Source organism: Calliphora vicina, chromosome 2 (genome assembly GCF_958450345.1).
Source record: "Calliphora vicina chromosome 2, idCalVici1.1, whole genome shotgun sequence".
NCBI lineage: Eukaryota > Metazoa > Arthropoda > Insecta > Diptera > Calliphoridae > Calliphora > Calliphora vicina.
Window position 1 is genome coordinate 58592759 of NC_088781.1, and position 21786 is coordinate 58614544.

Genomic DNA, 21786 nt, shown 5'->3' on the forward strand with positions numbered 1-21786 from the left:
CTATTACTCAACACAGCATCATCCGGAAATGGTCTCCATCCATTGTCAAATCTTTGACTAACAGCCGAATTCCGTAACACCCTTGAGTCACGAACGCTGCCCGGCAAACTTGTATTCACACTATAAAATGTGTAGCGTGGCCCGCAAATCATCATCACAATCAATGAGTGGTTTCCATGCCGGTCCACGGACGTTTTGAAATAAAACGTCTATTATAACGACGACAACTCTATGGATGGTTCTGCAAACTGTTTATTTTGAAACACCATTAGGGTTTGGGGTTTCCCGGGAAACGGGAATGAAAAAATAAGTAAAAATGAAAATTATTTGTTAAATTGAGTCATTTCATTAAAAAAGAATGAAAAGCAATACATTACAACTAACATAAAAAAAAACAAATAATTGATTAAAAATCCCGAGATTTTCCGGTCGGGAATTCTCGTAACCCAAACCCTAAACACCATGCATAGCAGCAATTCCATGGTACTGGAAATCATTTTCGAGCCAATGCAAGCACAGTATCATGTTGAAATCAACTTTCCGAAGCCCCCAAATAACTTACATACACGATTCATACATCAATATCTCCGGAATTCTTCCGGCTCGGATGCCATTTAAAATCGATACATAACGGGACAACCTAGATTTTGGCCTATTTTTGATCTATATCTGGATTACTAACTCATTAATATAGACAATATGGATATCCAATGATAGATATTTCGAATTCCATTGCAACGATGTTTATAAGGCTATAGTAAGTTGTACCTACAATTGGCCAAAATCGGGAAAAATATTTTTTAACCCGAATTTTTTTTTCACCAAAAAAAATTTTTTTGTCATAAATTTTTTTCTTCAATAAATTAAAAAAAAATTTTAAAAAACTTTTTTAAAATAAATTAAAAAATAATTTCGAAAAAAATTTTGAAAAACAATTTTCAAAAAAAAATTAAATTTTTAAAAATTTTATTTTAAAGTATAATTTGGTGAAGGGTATATAAGATAAGTACTCTTTAAACTTAAAATTTTGTAGACGAAAAATCAATTCGGTATCTACAATTTCTTGTCTTCAGTATCGTCGAACAAAAACTCACGTCTCAACATTTTGAAAGCTTCACTATTTTATAAAGCCATCGTTTACGTTGGAAATTTTTGACAAATTTATCAAAATTTTATTTATTTATTAAATTACACTTCAACTAGAATTACATACATATATATGTATATTTAAAATTAATAAAAAAGAGTTCGTAAAAAATAATATTTTTCGCATTAAATTAGCAAAGCTGATTCGCACAAATATCCTAAACATAAGTAATTATATTGTCGATATATTATTATGGGTAATCTCAATTTGTGGATGTGTTATAGCCGCATTTGCAATCGCTTCATCATAACGCTGACGGTACTCTTGTTCAACGGGATACCAATGTTTTGGTCTGCTAATGCGCTGAAAACTTGTATTAATTATGCCGATACCTTGACACATGTAATAGACGGCATAGACTGGTATTAAAAGCCATGGTATAACAATAAAGATTAAAGCGAAGACTGCTGTTACCACATTGGAAAATAACAAGTGTTCAATGAAGACCACTAAACATCCAATAGCCTGAAAATATAGATTTAAATAGGTGAATATGTAAGTGTATCTCTCAATTTGTTTTTTAACAATATTAGTATGAAAGATTAATAATTCTGAGGAATTTTATTTTGACATTAATTAAACCCTCTAATCAAGATTCTTAAATTAAGATTATTTGATTATCTAGCAATAACTTTCGTCTCACTAAATGTCAGCCTGTAATATCAGAAATAATTCAGTATTGCTCAGATCACACAATTCCATTAGCTAGCACTAGTGCACTGTAGAGATGAGCGATATTTCCATACCTGTGATTTAATCACTGTGATTGAAAAATCACTGGTAACAACAGTTACTGAATATTGCAAGTAACAGGTACAATTAAGTCGTTCTTTTATATTTTTCAACATACTGTTAAATGTTGTTCTTTTATTTTCATCAACATTCGCAGGTAACGTTTTAGAAAAATCACTGGAACAACTGTAGTAACAGGTACTTTTAATATCGTTCTTTCACATTTTTCAACATACTGTTAAATGTCGTTCTTTTGTATCTTTCAACATGCATTAGTAACGTTTTTAAAAAATCACTGGTAAGAAAGCAAGAAAGTAACAGGTACTTTTAATGTCGTTTTTTAAGTATTTCAACAAACTGTTAACGACATTTAATATTTTTCAACATTCACTGGTAACAACAGCCTATTTTTAGGCGCATAATTTTATTTATCTCCAACACAGTGTATAAAATAAAATGTTAAGTACCATATCAGTTAATTCTCTTAAAATTTTGTTACATTTGCTTAATTTTGTTATTTTCCTATTTAAAAAAAAAGTTTTTAAATCCGCAAATATTAGTTTTTGGTTAACATACGAGCAGATTTAAGAATGCAAATAATACATAATATATTCTTCTTAACATAATTGTTATTTTGTTTAAAATAGACAAAACGTGATCACGGTCACTGTTTAAAAGAACAGTGATTTATAAATCACGTTCACTGAGAACGACGTTCTTCAAAAATCACGGGATCGCTCATCTCTAGTGCACTGTCCCATGTTTGAAATTATTAATATTAAAGACAAATATTGTTAAACGTATGCGAGTAGTATTCCATCGGTATTGAATTTTATATTTGAAGTAACTGAACATTACTGGAAAAAGGCTAGAGAGCCAAAAACCTGTAGTAGTCAATTTTGAAACAGAAATTCAACACAATTTAGATTTGTGTTGAATTTCATTACGATATTACGATTAACAAGCATTTTATTTGTGTTAAAATGATTTTTGAAAGTTTATATAAGGATTTCAGAAAAATCTGAAAACAAACTCAAATCCAACAGTCCATCACTTGGTTGCTTTTTTAGTCATCAAAAGTTCCGCAGTTGGAATTCAGAGAACCCTCGTTAATTGGATAATATTCGGGGTTGTCATAGAATCCAATCATTGTTGGAATAGGTATTGAAAACGACAAAAAAGGTACATTTGACCTTTGAAATCCTAATCGATAAAGAATTCAATTCTTGATCGAATATAGAACCGATAAGTTTCAATTTCACGAGACCAATGTACTTTTTCTGTCGTTTTCAAACCCGATTCCGACAATGATTGGATTCTATGATAACCCCGATTGATGTGGAAGACATGAAGTTTCAGCAAGATGATGCCACATGTGATACATACGAGTCCGTAAAGCAATTATATTACTTCATGAAATATTTCCTGGTCGTGTTCAGTGATTGAGCATCCACACCATTTCCAATTGCATTTCAGAAGTTTCTATTTGTATTTCAGAAAATTCCAATTGAATTTCCGAAATTTCCAATTATATTTCAGAATTTTGTAGATCGTGTGATTTAACAGCATTGTATTTATGGCAATGGGGTTATTTAAATTTAAAGATTTACGCAATCGAGTACAGTACCTGTGTATTAAAGGGGACAATTCTCGCCGAGACTATAGACAAGATAAGAAAAGACATGGTGGAATGCACTACTACTTAACACAGATATAATACGACGACTGTGACTCAGAAAATGATAACGCCTATCATTGCAGATGTGTGACGGTCACTTGGAAATAAATACAATTTTTATTTTCCTTTTTTTTTATTTTAATTTTCTAAATTTTATTTCATCAAAACACTGACAAATCTTTCCAAAGCTGTTTAGATATTTATTAATTGTTTTTGTTTTGATCATTGATATTCGCCAATGGTTCTAAAAGCAAATATGTATGTTTGCCCCGTGACACCAGAGGGCAGATATGTCCTGTGGTAAGATGATAGTCATTCACAATAAACATACAGTATAAGACTAAAAAATGAAACCACTGACAATGACCTTACCTTGAACTTGACATACCAACGTAAAACAACAAATATACGTAGCTTGTAACGTTCGTATTCTGTGGTCATGATAGGAAAATATCGTATGATCGCTTTAATGACAACACACAAATACTTTATAGTTTAAACATTAAAAGAACTCCTAAGGGAAAGGAAGTAAATAGTGGTATAGTGTGTTAAAATACAATTAAATGATAAAAAAATTTAATAGAAGTTTAATAGAAGTTTAATAAATTTAATAGAAGTAAAACTGAAATAATTTAATAGAAGTTCAAACTACATTAAATTTTATAGGATTTTTAATACATACAAGGTAAGAAAAGTGTGAGAAACGTTAAAAATTATGGAAAATTTCGATTATAATAAAACAGAATTTTACATAATTTGTCTTCAGAAACCTGCTTTCAATATAATATTTAAAGAATCTAAAGAATACATAATTTACTTAATGTAAAATATTGATTGCAAGATAATGAAGAAGTTAATGTGTTAAAATTCTGTGTTTTATTATAAGTTTATAAAGCACAATTGTAGTTAAATTCAATCCTTACAGAACAGGATTAGAATTAAATTATAATTGCGGCTTTATATAGAGAAAATTGTTTCAATAAGAAAATAAGGTATTTATATTCAGAACGTTGTTTTTCAGTAAATAGGCAGAAACAAAAGGAAATGAAGGCAATGCCATCTATTGAGGAAAAACTTAAGCTATAATTGGTCAGTGAAGACACTCACCGAACCTAAAAGAATGTCTGGTCACAATAGAGGGTCTGCTAAAACTATACCGTAAGAGGAACTTGAACGCTGAGTAAAAGATAAGTCAGGTCTGGGTAAGCCAATATAGACAAATAGGACATTGAGCTAAAAAACACCAATATACCACTGATTATATATATATATATATATTTAGCTTATCAAAATTTATTACAAAATATCGTCTCTAACCTGTGACTAAATGAATTACCTATATTTGACCTTGACACTACTCATATTACATACTTGAATTAACCTGCATAAGAAAGAAAAACTAAAATAACCATTTGTCCTTCAAATTAAGAAATTATTGGTCTAATGTTTCATTGTTAATATCTGTGAATATTTATAAGAAAATAACTAAAATACAAATCTATGTCATCTAATTGTTAGTATTATATAACTTATTTATGATATACGTACTAAATTAAAATAATTATCTATGTATATGCATTGACATCTTTTTCTCTGTATAAAAATCTAAGATCAGTTTCTTTTCTAAAACATTTTATTTATGAATTGTGAAAAGAGATTATAAATTGTTATACATTTTACAAACAAACAAAAACAGAGATATCAATGCATGTACATATAAAAAAAAATAAGAATAATATAAAATAAAAGTAACGTAAATTCCACAATTAAACTATACATAATTAATCTATTTCGTACAAATACTTTAAAAATTTATATAATAACTTATTAAACTAAAAACAAAATTAATAATAATCATCAAAATATTAAGTATTTTCTCATATATGTTTAGGATGATAATAATATATACTTCGTTTTCATTATATTTTAACATTTCTTTTGTAAATTGTAAACAGAATTAAGAAAACATCTTAATTAGAAAATAATTTACAAATAATGTTTAACTTTGTTTTATGTTTGAAATAAGATAATAATCCAAATAAAAACCTTTATTATCTAATTTCGAAATAAATAAATAAATAAATAAATAAATAAATAACAAAATAAATAAATAAATAACAAAATAAATAACGAAATACAAATAAACAAAATAATATCAAATTAATCAATTTACAGAAAACAATTCTAAATGCTAAATTTATGAAATAAAATAAACACTTACAAACTTGTTTAAGAACTTATTGAACATATATATAAATTAATGCTAAACTCAGCTTATATATAATTCAATGAATACTTAAACTAAGGAAATTCTAGATATATAATTAAAAACAAATATAAATAATAATTCTATATTTGATAATGAAATAGTAAAACAAACATAAAAAAAAAAGAAAACAAATAATTACATCTTAATATCACTTACAACTAAATTTTATAATTAATTTCAATTCATCATTAACGTGTTTGATTATAATTTTGTTAACATAACAATAAAATTATAACAATTATCGTTAAATTATAAATATTATTTCTTTTTGATTATTATTTGCTTTTAAAATTATTATCAATTAATTATTAATATTTAGGATTTTTGCTAATATATTTTTTGTTAATATGCTTTTGTTTATATTTTTGATAATATATGGTTGTTAATATAATTTTGGTTATATTTTTGTTAATATACTTTTGTTATTAATTGTTTGTTAATATATTTTTGTTAACATATTATTGTTATAATATTATTATTATATTATTATTATATTATTGTTATTATATCATTGTTATATTATTATATTATTGTCATTACATTGTTGTTATTATATTATTGTTTATATGATTAGGAAAATAAAAGTGATGTTTATATATATATTTGAAATTTGAAAATGATATTGTATGTAGTCATGGAGGAGTAAACAAAACCAACAGGTAATGATGTGAATTAAAAGAAAAGGCAATGTAAGTGTGAATTAGGGGCTTCTAGAATGGAAAGTAAAGGTGACCAGAAGCCAAGGTTGGCTGAAATAGTGCCATAATAGGGGAGGGCAACCTTCGAAGACAATCCCGACCAAGTCTTCACTGGAAAACGCAACTTCCTACCATATGATTACAAAACCATGTCGCATGTCCGTCTGATATACTAGGTATTGCAACTCGTACTGTACTGTCCAATGTTAAATGTTACTTTTTGATGGCACGAAAATCTATTAAATGTTGGCGAACTGAGTGGACAAGAACCTATCCCACATCCGACGAGCTAATGCTGTGCGACCACCAGCGTGCCAGATCCACTCTCTGTCAAGGTTCGTCACAGATGATAACTCCTATCATTGCAGCAAATGGGATAATGGAATAATATAAGATCACATTTGAACGAAGCTATTTGTGGCACACTTACCCCTGAGAATATATCTGAAATGATCTCGTAACTATGCCAGAAATTCATTGTCCATATAATGCAATATAGAAGTAATCCAAATTCCGAAATCTTAATCTCAAATGAAGATGGGGACTAGGATATAGACAATGATAACAATAAATAGTCAATAAACCATACGGAACAGAAGTTCCAATGATCCAAGTAGAACGAAGCTAAATTGTTTTCACAGAAGCCTTAAGATAGCTGGGTGTGATAACTAATCGATTAAATTAAATAGTAATGCCAAAAGCCTACCAAAGTTGTGAACTCATGTAGGAGTCTAAAGGCAAATACACAGAATACTTCTGTGTCACCCATTTGGGACGGTTCACTAAAATGTACCTTCAGGAATTGACATAATAATTTTCCGTAGATGTTGTTGCAGCAATATCGCACCATATATCTTTATAAATCGTCTGTTGTTGCAGGCATAATCCCTATAGATATCACAGCATGGAATATCTAAAACCACAGAGATGCAGGCATTATCCCTATAGATATCACAGCATCGATTCGGACACGATGACTCATCGAGTTGTGCAGTCTGCCCGTTTCTAGACAAAAAGAACATGTGATATTTGTATGTCACAGATTTCAAGATGTAGCTTAACAACGGATAATATTGTAGATTGGAACTACACTGGAATCTTATGAAGGTATTCATAATTTATGTAAATTAATACTTAAGAAAAGTAGAGCAGATTCGAAAGCAGCTTCGTAGTAGTACCTACTGGAAGTCCCGCGGAGTATGGTGTTGAATACCACATTTTACAGGAATTTATTTAAAATATTTTCTTAAGATACATGGATATAACTAAATCGATTCCGACATAGAATAAATACATAGAACACACAGTGGATGCATATCATAAATATTTTTTGCAAATATTTGAAATTATCCATAAAACAAGATCTATCGTAGAGCTAAGATATCAAGCAATAATTATTTGCAGAAATAATAGTTATTATGTCAACAGAAGTATTCGAAAATGGCAACAGAATACACTACTTTCGACTTTAAAGATTTGGGGAGTTAAAATTATACAATATACAAGAGCGTATTTTAATATTTATAATTATTTTTTTTAAGATTGTTATACGTTGATGGAAAAGGCATCTTGTCCAGATTCTATTTTGCTTATGAGTTTTGTATATGTTGTTAGCAGATTTGAAATATATAATGCTTTTTGGCTTACCTACTCCACTTTGACTAGGATTTCAGCTGTTGGCGCTGTTTGCCGCCGATCTAGTTTTAACATAAAATTAAAGCTTAACTTATTATCTAAAAGATATATCAAAACTAGCTGCCTTTTCGTGCCTATAGACAAATGGCATGCAAAAATGTTGAGCAAGTTCAACAATAGTAATTTGAATTTTTTTTGTGAAAACCAATTTTTTTGCACAGTGTCTTAAAGATAATTTTATGTAGAAATAAATGAGACATCACTTGCAGAAATCGGTTTATATTTGCAAAAGTTATTAAACTTTTTCGAAAAAAGTTCGAAAAAATTTACATTGAAAATTAAAAACTGTACAAATATTTTTTTATAGTTTTTTTGCAGAGACCGAAATAACGGGTTCACTTTCATTTCAATGGTAAATTCTCATTCGCAGCCATTTAAAAATAATTTTTTGTGATATATCACTGAGAGAGTGATTTATTTGAGAACATTTTAGGTTTGGGGTTGAGAGAAACAGAAAAGAAACAAACACAAATAATCTGGATGAGTGATTTATAATTTATTTTTTTCGTAAAGGTCAGCTTGTGACTTTTATTTGCGAACATGAAAAATAAATCGCAAAAATGCATTTGATGCAAATCAAAGCTTAAATATATAAAATTTATCAAAAGATTAATAACAATTTAAAAAAAAAAATCTCATTTCTGTTACTCAGACTTCATTACTTCATACTTATTATATTATTTCCATATTTGTTAAAAATTACTAATAATATGTTATTGTGTGTAAATAAAAGAGAAAGTGAGAGTATTAAGAACAAGAATGAATTGTTTATCTCACACCAAACCATTAAAAAACAACAAAAACGAATAAAGGTCATACCAAACCATTTAAGTAAAAATCATTTTATAACTATTATTTTCAGTGATTTATTTTTATCACAAAAATATAAATCACAATTTGGGTTTTTTGGTATAGGGACAATTTATTTTCGATCTCTGTTTTTTTTATTCATATGCGCTGGGGAAGAAAATACTAAAAGAGGTGTTAATGAAAAGTTCAATAACATTTACAATTTTCATCCGATTTGAAAAATTAAAACCGTGTTTTGTTAAGAACAAAATTTTCTTTATACGTTGATTTAAATTTGTATAAGCTTTCATATCAAAATAAGCAAAAAATTACTGAGTTGACAAACATCACTGAAAACGGTTTTTTAGAAAAACTTCTGAATTTGAGGGTGTTTCTGAAATTTTTTGACACAATTTTTAATGTACTCAGCGAGACCTATAAATCTAATGAGAAATACAAAAAAAAAACATTTAACTTCTCTTAACATCTCTATTTTATAGAAAATTAAACAAAAAATAGAAAATGTATTTTTAAGCGTTCATAACTTTTTTTATAATGATTCGCTTTTCAACAGAGATAAAATATTATAGAAATACTCAGCCATTCAAAAGTTACAGATTTTTGATCTGAAAATTAACAAAATTTTCCACTGTGGAACGTAAGGAGAGAGAAATCTCAATGATAAAGGTTAAATCATAACAAATAGAAATAAATTGGGTTTTTGACAACAGACTTAGGTTCTTGACTCTCAGTTAATTATCTAGTTGTCATCTATGGAAATCTATTTGTTGGTTTTCCGATGAATAATTGTAGGTGCTTAATTCTGAGTGAAAAAATGTATTTGTATATGGGGGATATCGCGACAAGTGAACCAACTTTTGAAATATTAATTCAGACACAATTTTTCAACAAGATCGGACAAGAACTCTCTCAGTTAGAGGGGGTTAAAATTTGACATTTTAGCCAAACAGGTGTTTTTTTCTCATCCATGTAACTTATTGCCTATTGTCCTTGGCAAAATGTGTCCCAAATAGTTTGACTTTTTTTCAAAATTGGCCCTTTTTTCTCAAAAGAAAGCTTAAATCTATGTATATTTTGAAGACCTTTTTGGTCTCTTAGTGGGATAGGAGTTGTATATGTACCGATAGCAATAAGTCAAAAAAGAAATGTGATCATGAAATCGTAATATTTGTGATCTTGAGATCGTAATGCGAAAACTAGTTTCTCACAAACTATTTACTTTATATACAAAAGTCCTCCAATTAAGCATTTTGAATGAAATTCAAGTTATACAATCCTTGAATTACAATTTATTGCAATAGCATTCTCCAGTAAAATGGAAACATAAATTCAAGTCATACATACATACATACATACAGTTTGTCAATAGAGAAAAAATAACAAAATTTCAAAGAAAACATTGATTACTAATATAAATAATCAACTTCTTTAATATAATAGATAACAAAAAAATCAATTTCAATAAAACCATTCATATTTATAATAAAAAAGGACAAACAAATTAATTTTTATACTGTCAAATAAATGTTTGCACATTCGATAAAATATTAAGTTTGTGATACATTTTCAGGGTTTTTAGCTGCTAAAATATTAAGGGTCCTCATGTAAACGCTTATATGCCTCGTAAACTGTGCAATCTGTGCATTTTTATACTCTCGCAAATGAACTGTCAAAAAATGTATGGAAATTCGTTTGCACAACTCGGATAAGTTTGCGCGACAATTTAGACTCGCAAACTTGAATTTATTGTGCATTTGATGAATCAGCTGCTTTTGTTTACTTTTATTAATAAGAAATAAAAATCAAATAAAATATAAAAATTTTGAGCATGTGAAAATTGTATAACTTTAGAACAGAATGATTGTATTAAATGACATTGTATATGAAAGCATTAACCAACAGCTAGAACATAAATAAAATCTTACAAACTATGTATGTATATCACCGTTTGTTCCAAAGATTTAACTTTCATTCAACATTTTTAAAATTAAAATTTATACAATTTGAAAATTTATTTTTTAAGGCTTTTGTTGAATTTATTTTTATTTGACATTTGTATCAAATAGAGAGAAATTTAATGTATAAACTTGCACAAAATTGAAAAGGTTGGTTCATGAGACACGTCGCGCAAATTTGCACAATTGAACAAATGGGAAACTTAAGCGTTTAAATGAGTACCCTTATTGTGTGTCCAACTTGAGCATCAATTACGGCTGCCCATTGAGTTAATTAGCTTAGGGATATCATATTCCAAGGGTATTTTGTCCCACTCTTCTTTAATTTTTTCGTTTTGATTCTTTGGCGATATTTTTCCCACTTAATATCAGGACTTCGTGATATCAATAACTTTTGTACAGTTATATAGTAACCACGACCAAATAAATAAGAGTTATGTTTGGGATCATTGTCTAGTAATATTTGTATTAAAACTTGTTTGAATTTACCGGGTCAACAAAACCGAATTTCAGAATGATAGCGGTTAAATCGGTTTTTAAAACATCAAGATAAACTTATTTCGTCAATATTTTATCCAAAATCCTGATTACCCCTTACTGGATATACAACCCCAAACCATAACTGAAAGCTTTCCAAACTTAACTGTAGGAACTAAATTTTTGTTTTCTAGAGCTGTCAGAGGTTTTCGCCAAACTTTTTGGATTCCATCATGACAGTACAACATTATTTTTGTCTCATCAGAAAAAATTTAGTCCCCACTCTGGAGGGAGTGAAATGTGCTCTATAGAAAATCTTAATCGTTTCTCAATATTTTTGATTTAGAGCAGGGGTTTTTTCCTAGCTATTCCTGAAGAATATTTGTGTTTTAGTAGCACATTTCGTAGTGTTTCATGTAATACTCTTAGCCCATAATCATTTTCCTTTATAATAATTAAAATACAAAAAGTACAATCTTTTTCGAAATGCGATTTCCTGCCATTATTTTTATTTAAATATAAAGTCACTTGTAGAACTTAAAAAATATATTTTATAACTAAACGCTATGCAACCTCTTTCAAATGCGATAACATTCATAAAAAGGCCTATTTGCACAAAATTCGAGTATATTTAACCAATTTTTTGTTTTCTTCACTCAGTATGCAAAGATTTTTTTGACACCATTCATATTGAAAAAACATATATTTTTGTTGTTGGTGTTGTAAAGCGTTTGTCAATTTTAAATATGTTGGTGGAGTCAGATAGTCGTAAGAGGTCCAATAACGGAATGTGTGAAAAAAACAAAAATGTAATGAATTTATTCTTGGAATTCTTAAATGAAAATAAAATTTTAAAAATTTGTTTACTGTGCAAAGATATTTTTGACAAACTGTATGTTTTTTGTTTAAAAATATTGCACCAAGTAATTTTGGTCACTTATTTGAACATGTAGAAATAAGTAGAGAAGTGAAAGAATAAGTCTGGAACAATATATTTATTTTAGCTATGTTCAATATCTAAAAGTTGTTACTAGTTAGTAACAATTGTTACTGGAAAAGCGTTCATTAACTCAAAAAACTTGCAAGTAGAGGAAAATTCAAGAGCGTATACATTTTAGAGAGTGTTCTCTCGTTGCAAACTATTACAAGTTCTATTTTGAACTCGTAATAGTTAGCAGCTTATATTTCATATGTTTTGTGTTATTGTTTATTTATTTTCAATTTTATTTTTGTGGCGAAAAAATATAAAAAAAAGAATTTTCAATAAAATTGAAGAAAATGTGAGTATTTATACATTTTAAAAGAAATAAAATATGAAAATTGTGTGTATAAAACAATTGTTACTGGAAAAGCGTTCATTTACTTTTTACTATTTTTGAGATTTTAAGAGAGTAATTTTGTAAATTTTGATTTTATTCTCTCGTTGCAAGTATTTACTGGGAAAGTAAATGAACAGACCTTTTGTAAGAAACAGGTAAAGTAACACAAACAAATCATCCTAAAAATTTTACACATACAATGACTTACCAGAGCCAATAACATTTCAAAAGGAGCCACAAATCTAAGAAAATCAATTTGCCATGTGGATAAATGCTCATTTATCATAAATTCCATGTCACGTTGGAAACGTATACGTCCATAAATCCACAGTACAATTAGGATTAGTAATAAATTAATGATGGTTTGTGAGATGTAACTATCGAACAAGAAAACCTTTAAATATTTAATGCCATGCTAATAGGAGAAAAGAAATGAGATTTTAAATTATTGTCTGCGATTGTTTTTATTACGAATAAAGATCGCTCTTACATTTGATGTGAAGTATAAAGAGATGACCGCTGGCATGGTTGTAAGACATATGGAAACTTCTGCTTTGAGATCTCTCAAGGACTCAAACTCATCAAAAATGGTGGTTAACATTGTATACAAGTGCATGATCTGGAAAATGTGATCTTGAAATGATAAATTCTTAGAATAACAAATACAAAGCATTACCACTCACAATTAAAAGCATGGCAGCCAAAAACAGCATAAAATAATATAATATTGACCATAGGTTGGCCCAAGCCATATGGGACATAACACTTCCGGCCGATAAATATAAATCCCAAACATGACCTACCTCCGACACGTAATGGAAAGACGTGACTTCTGTAAATGTAAATTAGAGTCATTCAATATGCATTTATTGCATATTTATGTATATTGATTAATATTTCCTTAACTAACCTTTAAAATATTTTTCCGTAAAATTGGCCAACAAAACCAAACCAATAACTATCACCAACTGTCCGAGGCCAATTAAACAACTCTGTTTCATAATATTGGTTTTAAATTTATTGAAACTAGACAGTGTTATGAAGAGACCCCAGCCTGGTCCTAATGCAATTACTCCATCAAATGGTATGCTGAGAATACCTTTTATAATATCTACCCTGTTGGGAATGCCAAATCGACGAAATACATGACCGTATCCGGGTAAAAAGCTGAAACGTATTATTAATATTACCAAAAGTCCGAGTAGCGTCCAAATGGTGTAACGGATAATTTTACCGAACTGTAAGAGGAAAATGGGGACTAGATTAGATATTTATGATCTGAACATGTTTTGAACTTAAAACACTCTTACCCTCTCAGTATTGAAGAATTTCAAAATTAATAAAGTCACTATGGCCCAAACTAGAATGGCACATAAAATTAATTGCCATGATATGGACAACTCAGCAGAATTTTTATCATTAAAAAAAGTTCTGGAATTTGAGTAACGATAAAAAATGTATTAAAATCATTTTACTAAGGAGTGAGATCGAAAAATTCTTAACACACGTTTTTCATTACATTTTTTAACCCAAGTATTATTTGAATTTTTTTTTGATCAAGTTACCTTTGAAAAACATGTCAGTTATTATGTGTAATGTCAATTATATTAATTTTTTTGTTAATCTGATTAAAATGAGTGACCAGAAAAAAGTGCGTACTGAAATTATTAAATATTTTCAACAAAACCCAACTTGGTCTTACAAAAAGTTGGCCAAGCATACAAAGGTCTGCCGTCAAACTGTTTCCAATGTTATTAAACAGTACCGGGAGAACTTGTCAGTTGATAGAAAACCTGGTTCAGGTAGAAGGAATGGTCCACATGATGTTTCTAAAGCCAAAAAAATAGAACGCATTTTCAAAAGAGCTCCCAACACATCCGGTAGGAAAGCAGCCCGGTTAGCTCAGTGCTCGGACTATTTGGTACGAAAAGTTAAAGCTAATGCAGGTTTAAAAACATACAAGGCTCAAAAAGTTCCTGACAGGAACGCTACTAAAAATTTAGAGGCCAAAAACAGAGCACGGAAATTGAAGTCAAGTTTTATAAAAAAATATTCTTGCTGCATAATGGATGACGAAACGTATGTTCTGGCAGATTTTTCGCAACTTCCAGGTCAAAAATTTTATGTTGCTGATGCTCGAGGGAATGTTGAAGAAAAGTTTAGGACCCAAAAGCAGACAAAATTTCCCAGAAAGTTCTTGGTATGGCAAGCAATATGCAGTTGCGGCAAAAGAAGCCACTCATTTGTTACAACGGGCTCTATAAATACCGAAATTTACATCAAGGAATGTTTACAAAAAAGGCTGCTTCCATTCATAAGACTTCATAATGTGTCCACTTATTTTTGGCCTGACTTGGCATCCTGTCACTATGGCAAACAAGCCCTTGAGTGGTACAAGAACAATAATGTGGTATTTGTACCAAGAGAGGCAAATCCTCCAAACTGCCCGGAGCTAAGGCCAGTGGAGAGATATTGGGCTCTTGTTAAAAGAGAATTGAAGAGTACAAAAAAGGTGTCCAAAAGTGTGGTAGATTTTAAACGGAGATGGACTACATGTTCGAGCAAAGTGACAGAAAGCACTATAAAAACGTTAATGGAAGGGTTTCCGAAAAAGGTTCAAAATTTCATCACTAGTGATTAAAACTATAAAAATAATTTTTTTTGTAAATTGTAATAATAATTTCAATCAAATAAAAAAAAAATTAAAGCTGTAAGTTTAGTGGTTTCTTTTTTATAAACATATATGTATGTTAAGAATTTTTCGATCTCACTCCTTAATTGGTAAACAATTTGAAACAAAATATTCATAAACTTACTTAAAATACAACGCTGAGGGTATATAATGATTATATATATACTTATCGGAATAATCAGTCTCTGATGCGTTTCTTATATTACATAGCTAATAGAATAGTAAAAAAATAGTATATCAATAATAACACTGCCCAACAAATTGAGACTTTTTGATTGGAACATAACAGCGACCCTATAATTCTGAAAGGGCGTGTTGAGTAGATCAGTTTTGTAGAATAAACTTATAGTCCAGCTGGTGTGAATTTTCTTTTACAGTGGGTCAAATTTTTAATTTTTATGGGTATTATTTTTGTGGAAGATCTTAACCCCCTATCTCCTATCTTTAGGGGTCAAATTGACCCCTTTTTCGAGGGAGAATGGAATAAAATATTCTACGAAAAGTTTTGCCGGAGTGGGGGTTACCAAAGAAACCAAAGTTGTAAATAAATGTCTTTATGCTTAACTAGCAAAATTATACGCCACCTCGGTAGAGTATCCAAAACAGAAACCGAAAACTGGTCAACCGGTTTTTTCATCTTTGTAAACCCCAGCGGTTTCGGTTTTTTTTAACTTTTCGGTTTTTTGACAATCCGGTTTTTGTAAGAAATTAACCGGTTTTAATTAAATAAATTTTCTAAAGCTCATTCAAACATATTTATGAAAAACTTTGATGCCATTTTTAAAAATATTGATTTTTTTTATAGAATATTATAGCATTTGACAATCTATATATATAAAAATGAAATGGTCCATGTATGTAATGTCATCACGTGAGAACGGCTGGAGCGATTTGGCTGATTTTTTTATTCGATTCGAAATTTTCAGGAGATGGGTTGTAAAGAAAAAAAATTCAAAAATTCCGGGTAAAACTCGTAAATTCTTTTTTTTGTGAGTCCAGTCAACTGTAATAAAAAAGCTCCCTAAAGTATGCAGTACAAATTTAGATATTTTATTTGCAAATAAATAACAACGTGGGTTGGAGAAACTTGAAGAGCTAACATTAGTAAATGCTACCGGTCGAAGCCGCCCCGGTCAACTAGTATTTCATAAAATATATAAAATAATTGCATTAAGAATTAAAAAGTGCTAAATTTCCGAAGATTTAGTACACAATTTTTAACACATTTTCTATTAGTGTCCACAAATAAAAATAATATTTTTTAAAAGACAATAACAAACCCGGTTTTTTCAAAAACTCACTTTCTCGGTTAAACCGGAAACCAGTTTTTTAATTTTGCTGGTTTTTTGGACAATTTACACCTCGGGTATCACATTTTTTAAAAAAATCACCAAAATCCAAGTATGATTCGAATGAGCTAAAATTTAAAATACAAATAGGCCTTGAGGAGATATATTTAAAAAAAAATACGACCCACCATAGACTAAAAAACCAAGAAAAGATCGAGCAGAGTTAAAAAAATAAATAAACCTAAATATCTCTTGAACCATGTTTTTTGTAGATCTCCTTAAGACTACTGAATTTGAATATTTGAAATTTCAGCTCATTCGGATCATACTTGGATTTTTTGCTATTTTTTTTTTAAAAAGTTGGACCCGAGGTGGCGTTTAATTTTGCTAATTAATCGTAAAGACTTTTATTAACAACTTTGGTTTCTTTGGTGACCCTCACTGAAATTTTCGCAAAAATTTTCGTAGAATATTTTAATCCTGAAATGTCTTTTTTGGAAAGACTTTTTTTGATTTTCTCGAAAAAGGGCCCAAAGAGAGGAGTTAGAGGGTTAAGATCTTCAACAAAAATTAACCCCATAAAATTCTGCAATATAAATCTGACAATAAGAATTCTCTCAGATATTAACTTACAACATTTTTTTTTCATTTAGTACAATGCTCCCTTCGATCAAAAAACAAAAACTTTCACCCATTGTAAAAAGAAAACAGCTGGACTATAAGTTTATTCTACAAAAATGATCTACTCAACATGCACTTTCAGAATTATAGGGTCGCTTTTCTATTCCAATCAAAAAGTCTCAATTTGTTGGACTATGTAATAGTAAAGTGTTTAACATTTAGTACCAAAGATATAGACAGATATTTATGGTATTTGAAAAGTTAAAAAGTTAAAGTTAAAAAAGATTTTATCTTACATTTCTTTCCTCCTCCTGAGTTAAATTCGTGGCCCATTTTTTGAAACCTTCACAGCTCCAAGGCAAAGTTGGCTGCATGGAGACAAACATATAGACTAGAGGTACTACGGCAAAAATACTATAAAATGAAATTACAAACATATTTAAGAGCAGCGCTACATAACCAAGTCCTGGAATATAATAATTTAAGACGTTTTAGTTTAATTTTTTCAGAAAATTTAACAAACCTTTAAAATGGGGCGTTATACGAAATGCTGAGATGTAGCCACTACTGGAAAATTGACCCAAAAATGATTGTATCACAATAAATGGTATTATATAGACAACTAAACTTATTAAATATGCGATCACAAAGGAAATAACTGAAAGGCAAATGAAGAAGATTATAAAATTATTATTTTTATACCTCCCTAATTTTTTTTTAACAATTTTTTATTTTAACCAAATTTATTTTTTTGTTTTTAAAATTATCTTTAAGTTCGAATAACAAACATGAAATATGGAAATTCTAGTTTTTTTACCACTGTAGTTTATGTAATTCTCATAATATTTAGTTGAAGGGTATTTAAGATTCAACGTATGAGTAATATTTGTTAAATATAAGAAGTAAGTCGTATACTTAATATAATTAATATATGTTACTCATACGCTTACGTACTATTTACATTAAAACAAATTTACACAGGTCAACAGCAAAAAAAAAAGGCTTGACTAACCACTATATAGATTTGATGTATCATGACTACCTAAGTACAAAAATGGTAAAATTTTTCAATTGTATGGATTGATTTTTTTTTTTAAATGTTTAAGTAAAGTTATAAATTTTGTTAGACATTTCTCCAAATAGTTAATTATAACTCAAAAAGGTTTAGTCAGATATTATTCAGATAAACTTAGAAAAGTTAGGATTTACATAACCATTAATCCGTTAATATATTGAGTTTCAATCGGCTCAGTAGTTTCGGAGTTATAATAACAAATTGAAGCAAAAAATAAATTTTTTACGTGAAAATTGCATTTTTTTTTTAAATTGTAAAAAAACGAAAACGTCAGAAATTGTTAAGAATTATTGTATTATCGCAAAGGCACAATTATTGTAACAAAAATTTTAACAAAACCAAAACACATGTAAAATTTACACTCAAAGTAGACACTTGTAAGCACATACAATTTTGTGAAAATTAACAAATTCACCTATCCCTCCGTTACTCGCAACTGATCTAGTTGATACAGGTAAAAATATTTTCTGTAAATTTTTCTAAACACCCTAAGTTTTTAACTATTTTTTGATAAAAATTTATTTTTACTACAATTTTATTTTTATTATTTTTTTAAAAACTTTGAATTTAATATTGTTTTTATGTTTTCGAAATAAAAAGTGAAGACATTATTTTCAAACGCGCCATTCTTTTATTGATATCAATTTGATACATTGCGACTAGTCTCGATTGAAAATTATTGCGACTAACGGAGGGTTAATTGTGAATAACTTCGAAAAGAATTCATAGATTTTTACGATCGATATCTCATTTTGTTCCTATTACATGAGGAGCCGCAGAACAAAAAGTACTTTTTCGCACATTTCAAATGTTTGAGACAATGAGTTTTATTTATTTCGTCATTTTAAAAAACTTCATGAAACTGGAAATGGTAACAAGTTTCTTACTAATCAATAGATACATCTAACTGCCATAAGTCACCACATTAAATGTTAAGGATGTTTGATACAAAACCATTTTAATATCGGAAAAAGAAAACAAAATTAAAATGTATGTTTTTTTATGAGTTTTTTTTAACGATAATATTTTAAATGAATGTTTTTAATCCTGATCTATATAAACAAATTACACATTGAAATTAAATAAATTTTTTTTTCGTTTTAAGGCAGAATTAGTCTTTACTTTCTGTTATGTTCCGAATCAGCTGTTTCTCTTTTGTACATGAAAAACATGTATAAGTAGTTAGTTTTTCTGTGCTGTTCCGGACGAACCTGTTAAAAACAAAAAAAAAATTATTTGTTATTGATTTTATAAAATTTAATAAAAATTTGGAGAAAAAACGAGCCGTCTGGTCGAAAATATTAAAGGAAATGGGAATACCAGGTAAGTTAATGTGTTAAAAGAATAGAAAAATTAACTGCCATAAGTAAAATCCAGAACGGAACAGAACGCAACAGCAACGAAAAGTAAAGACTAATGAAGCCTTTATACTAGTGTTGTACGTTTTGTTAAGTAAACATTTTTTTAGAACCCATTTACTTAGTAAAAAAATTAAAAACATTTTTGCTGATTTGATTGTTTCTAGAATATTATAAAAATACCAAAAAAAAAACAATTTTTGATAAGATGCGAAAAAGTTTCTTTTGTTCTGCAACTTCTCACATGTGGCTTAGCGAAAAAGCAATAAATCTGAACAATTTCTGTTGTTTTCGATTTTTCATGAGTTTTTTAAAACAAAAAAAAAGCAATTTTCACATAAAAAATATATATTTTGCTTCAATTTGTTATTATAACTCCGAAACTACTGATCTGATTGAAACGCAATATACATGTCAAAATTTGTATATAGTATGCGGAAAATGTTTTCAAAATTCAATCATTCAAAAGAAGAACATAACTACTCAATTTTATGTATATCAAACAAAAATCTAAAATTTTGTGAAAATGAGGAAATTCACTTAATTCTGAATAAATTCGAAAACACTCAATCAATTTTTATAACTGATATATCATTTTGTTGCTTTATATGTGGCTTTGCGGTAAAGCAATAAACCTGGACAATTTCTGCCGTTTTCTATTTTTCATGAGTTTTTTTAAATAAAAAATTTGCTATTTTCACGTAAAAAATATATTTTTTGCTTAAATTTGTTATTATAACTCCGAAACTACTTAGCCGATTAAAACGCAATATACAAACGGATTAAAGGATATATAAATTACAATTTTCCTAATTTTACTTTGATAATATTTGACTAACCGTTTTTGAGTAATCATTAATTATGTGGAGAAACGTCTAAAAAAATCAAAATTTTATTTAAAAATAATTTTTAAAATTTGGAATATTTTTTAAATTGCTCAGTATTCTGTCCAACTAAACAGTATTAGGTAGGTATTATTTAGAAACCATTTGGAAAGCACTTAAGTATCAATTCAAATTGTGACGAAGAATCGAACAATTTATGTAACAAAGTTTTTAAAATGAGACTTTAATTTATGCTAAAAAATTATAAAAACAACAAACAAAATATTAGAAATTTTTTATTTACTTGAACACAGCTGTGGCCAACAATATAATAAATTTAATATCGTAGTCCAAATTCAACAAAGTCTATTGTTTTATTAACCGAATGGTTCTAAAACCAAAAAAAAAAAAATAATGGAATCATTCGACTAACAACAAATTTGGTCTTCACAACTAGTTTGAAATGCCAAAATTTCGGTAAAATTTCGAAAAAAAATCCATGAATTATGTTCCGAAAAATTATTTTTATTTTAAAGTATAATTTGGTGAAGGGTATATAAGATTCGGCACAATGCCGAACATAGCTCTTTTACTAATTGTTTTTTCTCTATTATTTCGTTTATACTTACAACTCGATTCCATCAAAAAGTACCATGACAATGTAAACGCATCTAAACGAAATGCCAAACCCATTCCAGCGTAGATAAAGTCATTGGGATTGGCCCAATAACCTCGTTTAGCATCGGGTTTAAAAGAACTGCGGCCACATTCTTCCAATGACTCATACGCCATATTTGAACCACCAAAATATGTTGGGAATCATAAACAAAAACACACACAAATAGATAAACTATTTCTTTTGCACAATTTTAGTTTTATGTTGTTTTTGCTTCAGATTTTACACGTAACTAGAAAATAGTTGTGTAAAATGATGATATTGAGTTTCCAAGAATAAAATATAAGGTACGAGTATTAAGAAAAGAACATTTTTAATAAAAACAAATATTTTATTTGGATGTAAGAAAATTTTACGAAAGTTACATATATTTTGAGAAGAAACACTTGTTGTTGAAATTAATAATTAAGGAATAGAATGGTATTTTATCTAGTACATATTAGTACTACTAGCTATTTTTTATTTAATTTT

General features: G+C 28.6%; 1 protein-coding gene across 1 annotated transcript; it reads right to left on the reverse strand.

Annotated features, from left to right (window-relative positions):
- Positions 1 to 8185: 8185 nt before the first annotated feature.
- LOC135950490 (sodium-dependent proline transporter-like) lies at positions 8186 to 21431 on the reverse strand. The gene is made up of 10 exons (XM_065500028.1): positions 21269 to 21431; positions 17906 to 18040; positions 17679 to 17848; positions 15597 to 15682; positions 14091 to 14211; positions 13691 to 14018; positions 13464 to 13612; positions 13271 to 13399; positions 12989 to 13195; positions 8186 to 8221 (listed from the first exon to the last, which is right to left on the reverse strand). The coding sequence occupies exons 1-10, from the start codon at positions 21429 to 21431 to the stop codon at positions 8186 to 8188; spliced, it is 1524 nt and encodes a 507-aa protein (XP_065356100.1).
- Between the last annotated feature and the right edge of the window lie 355 nt (positions 21432 to 21786).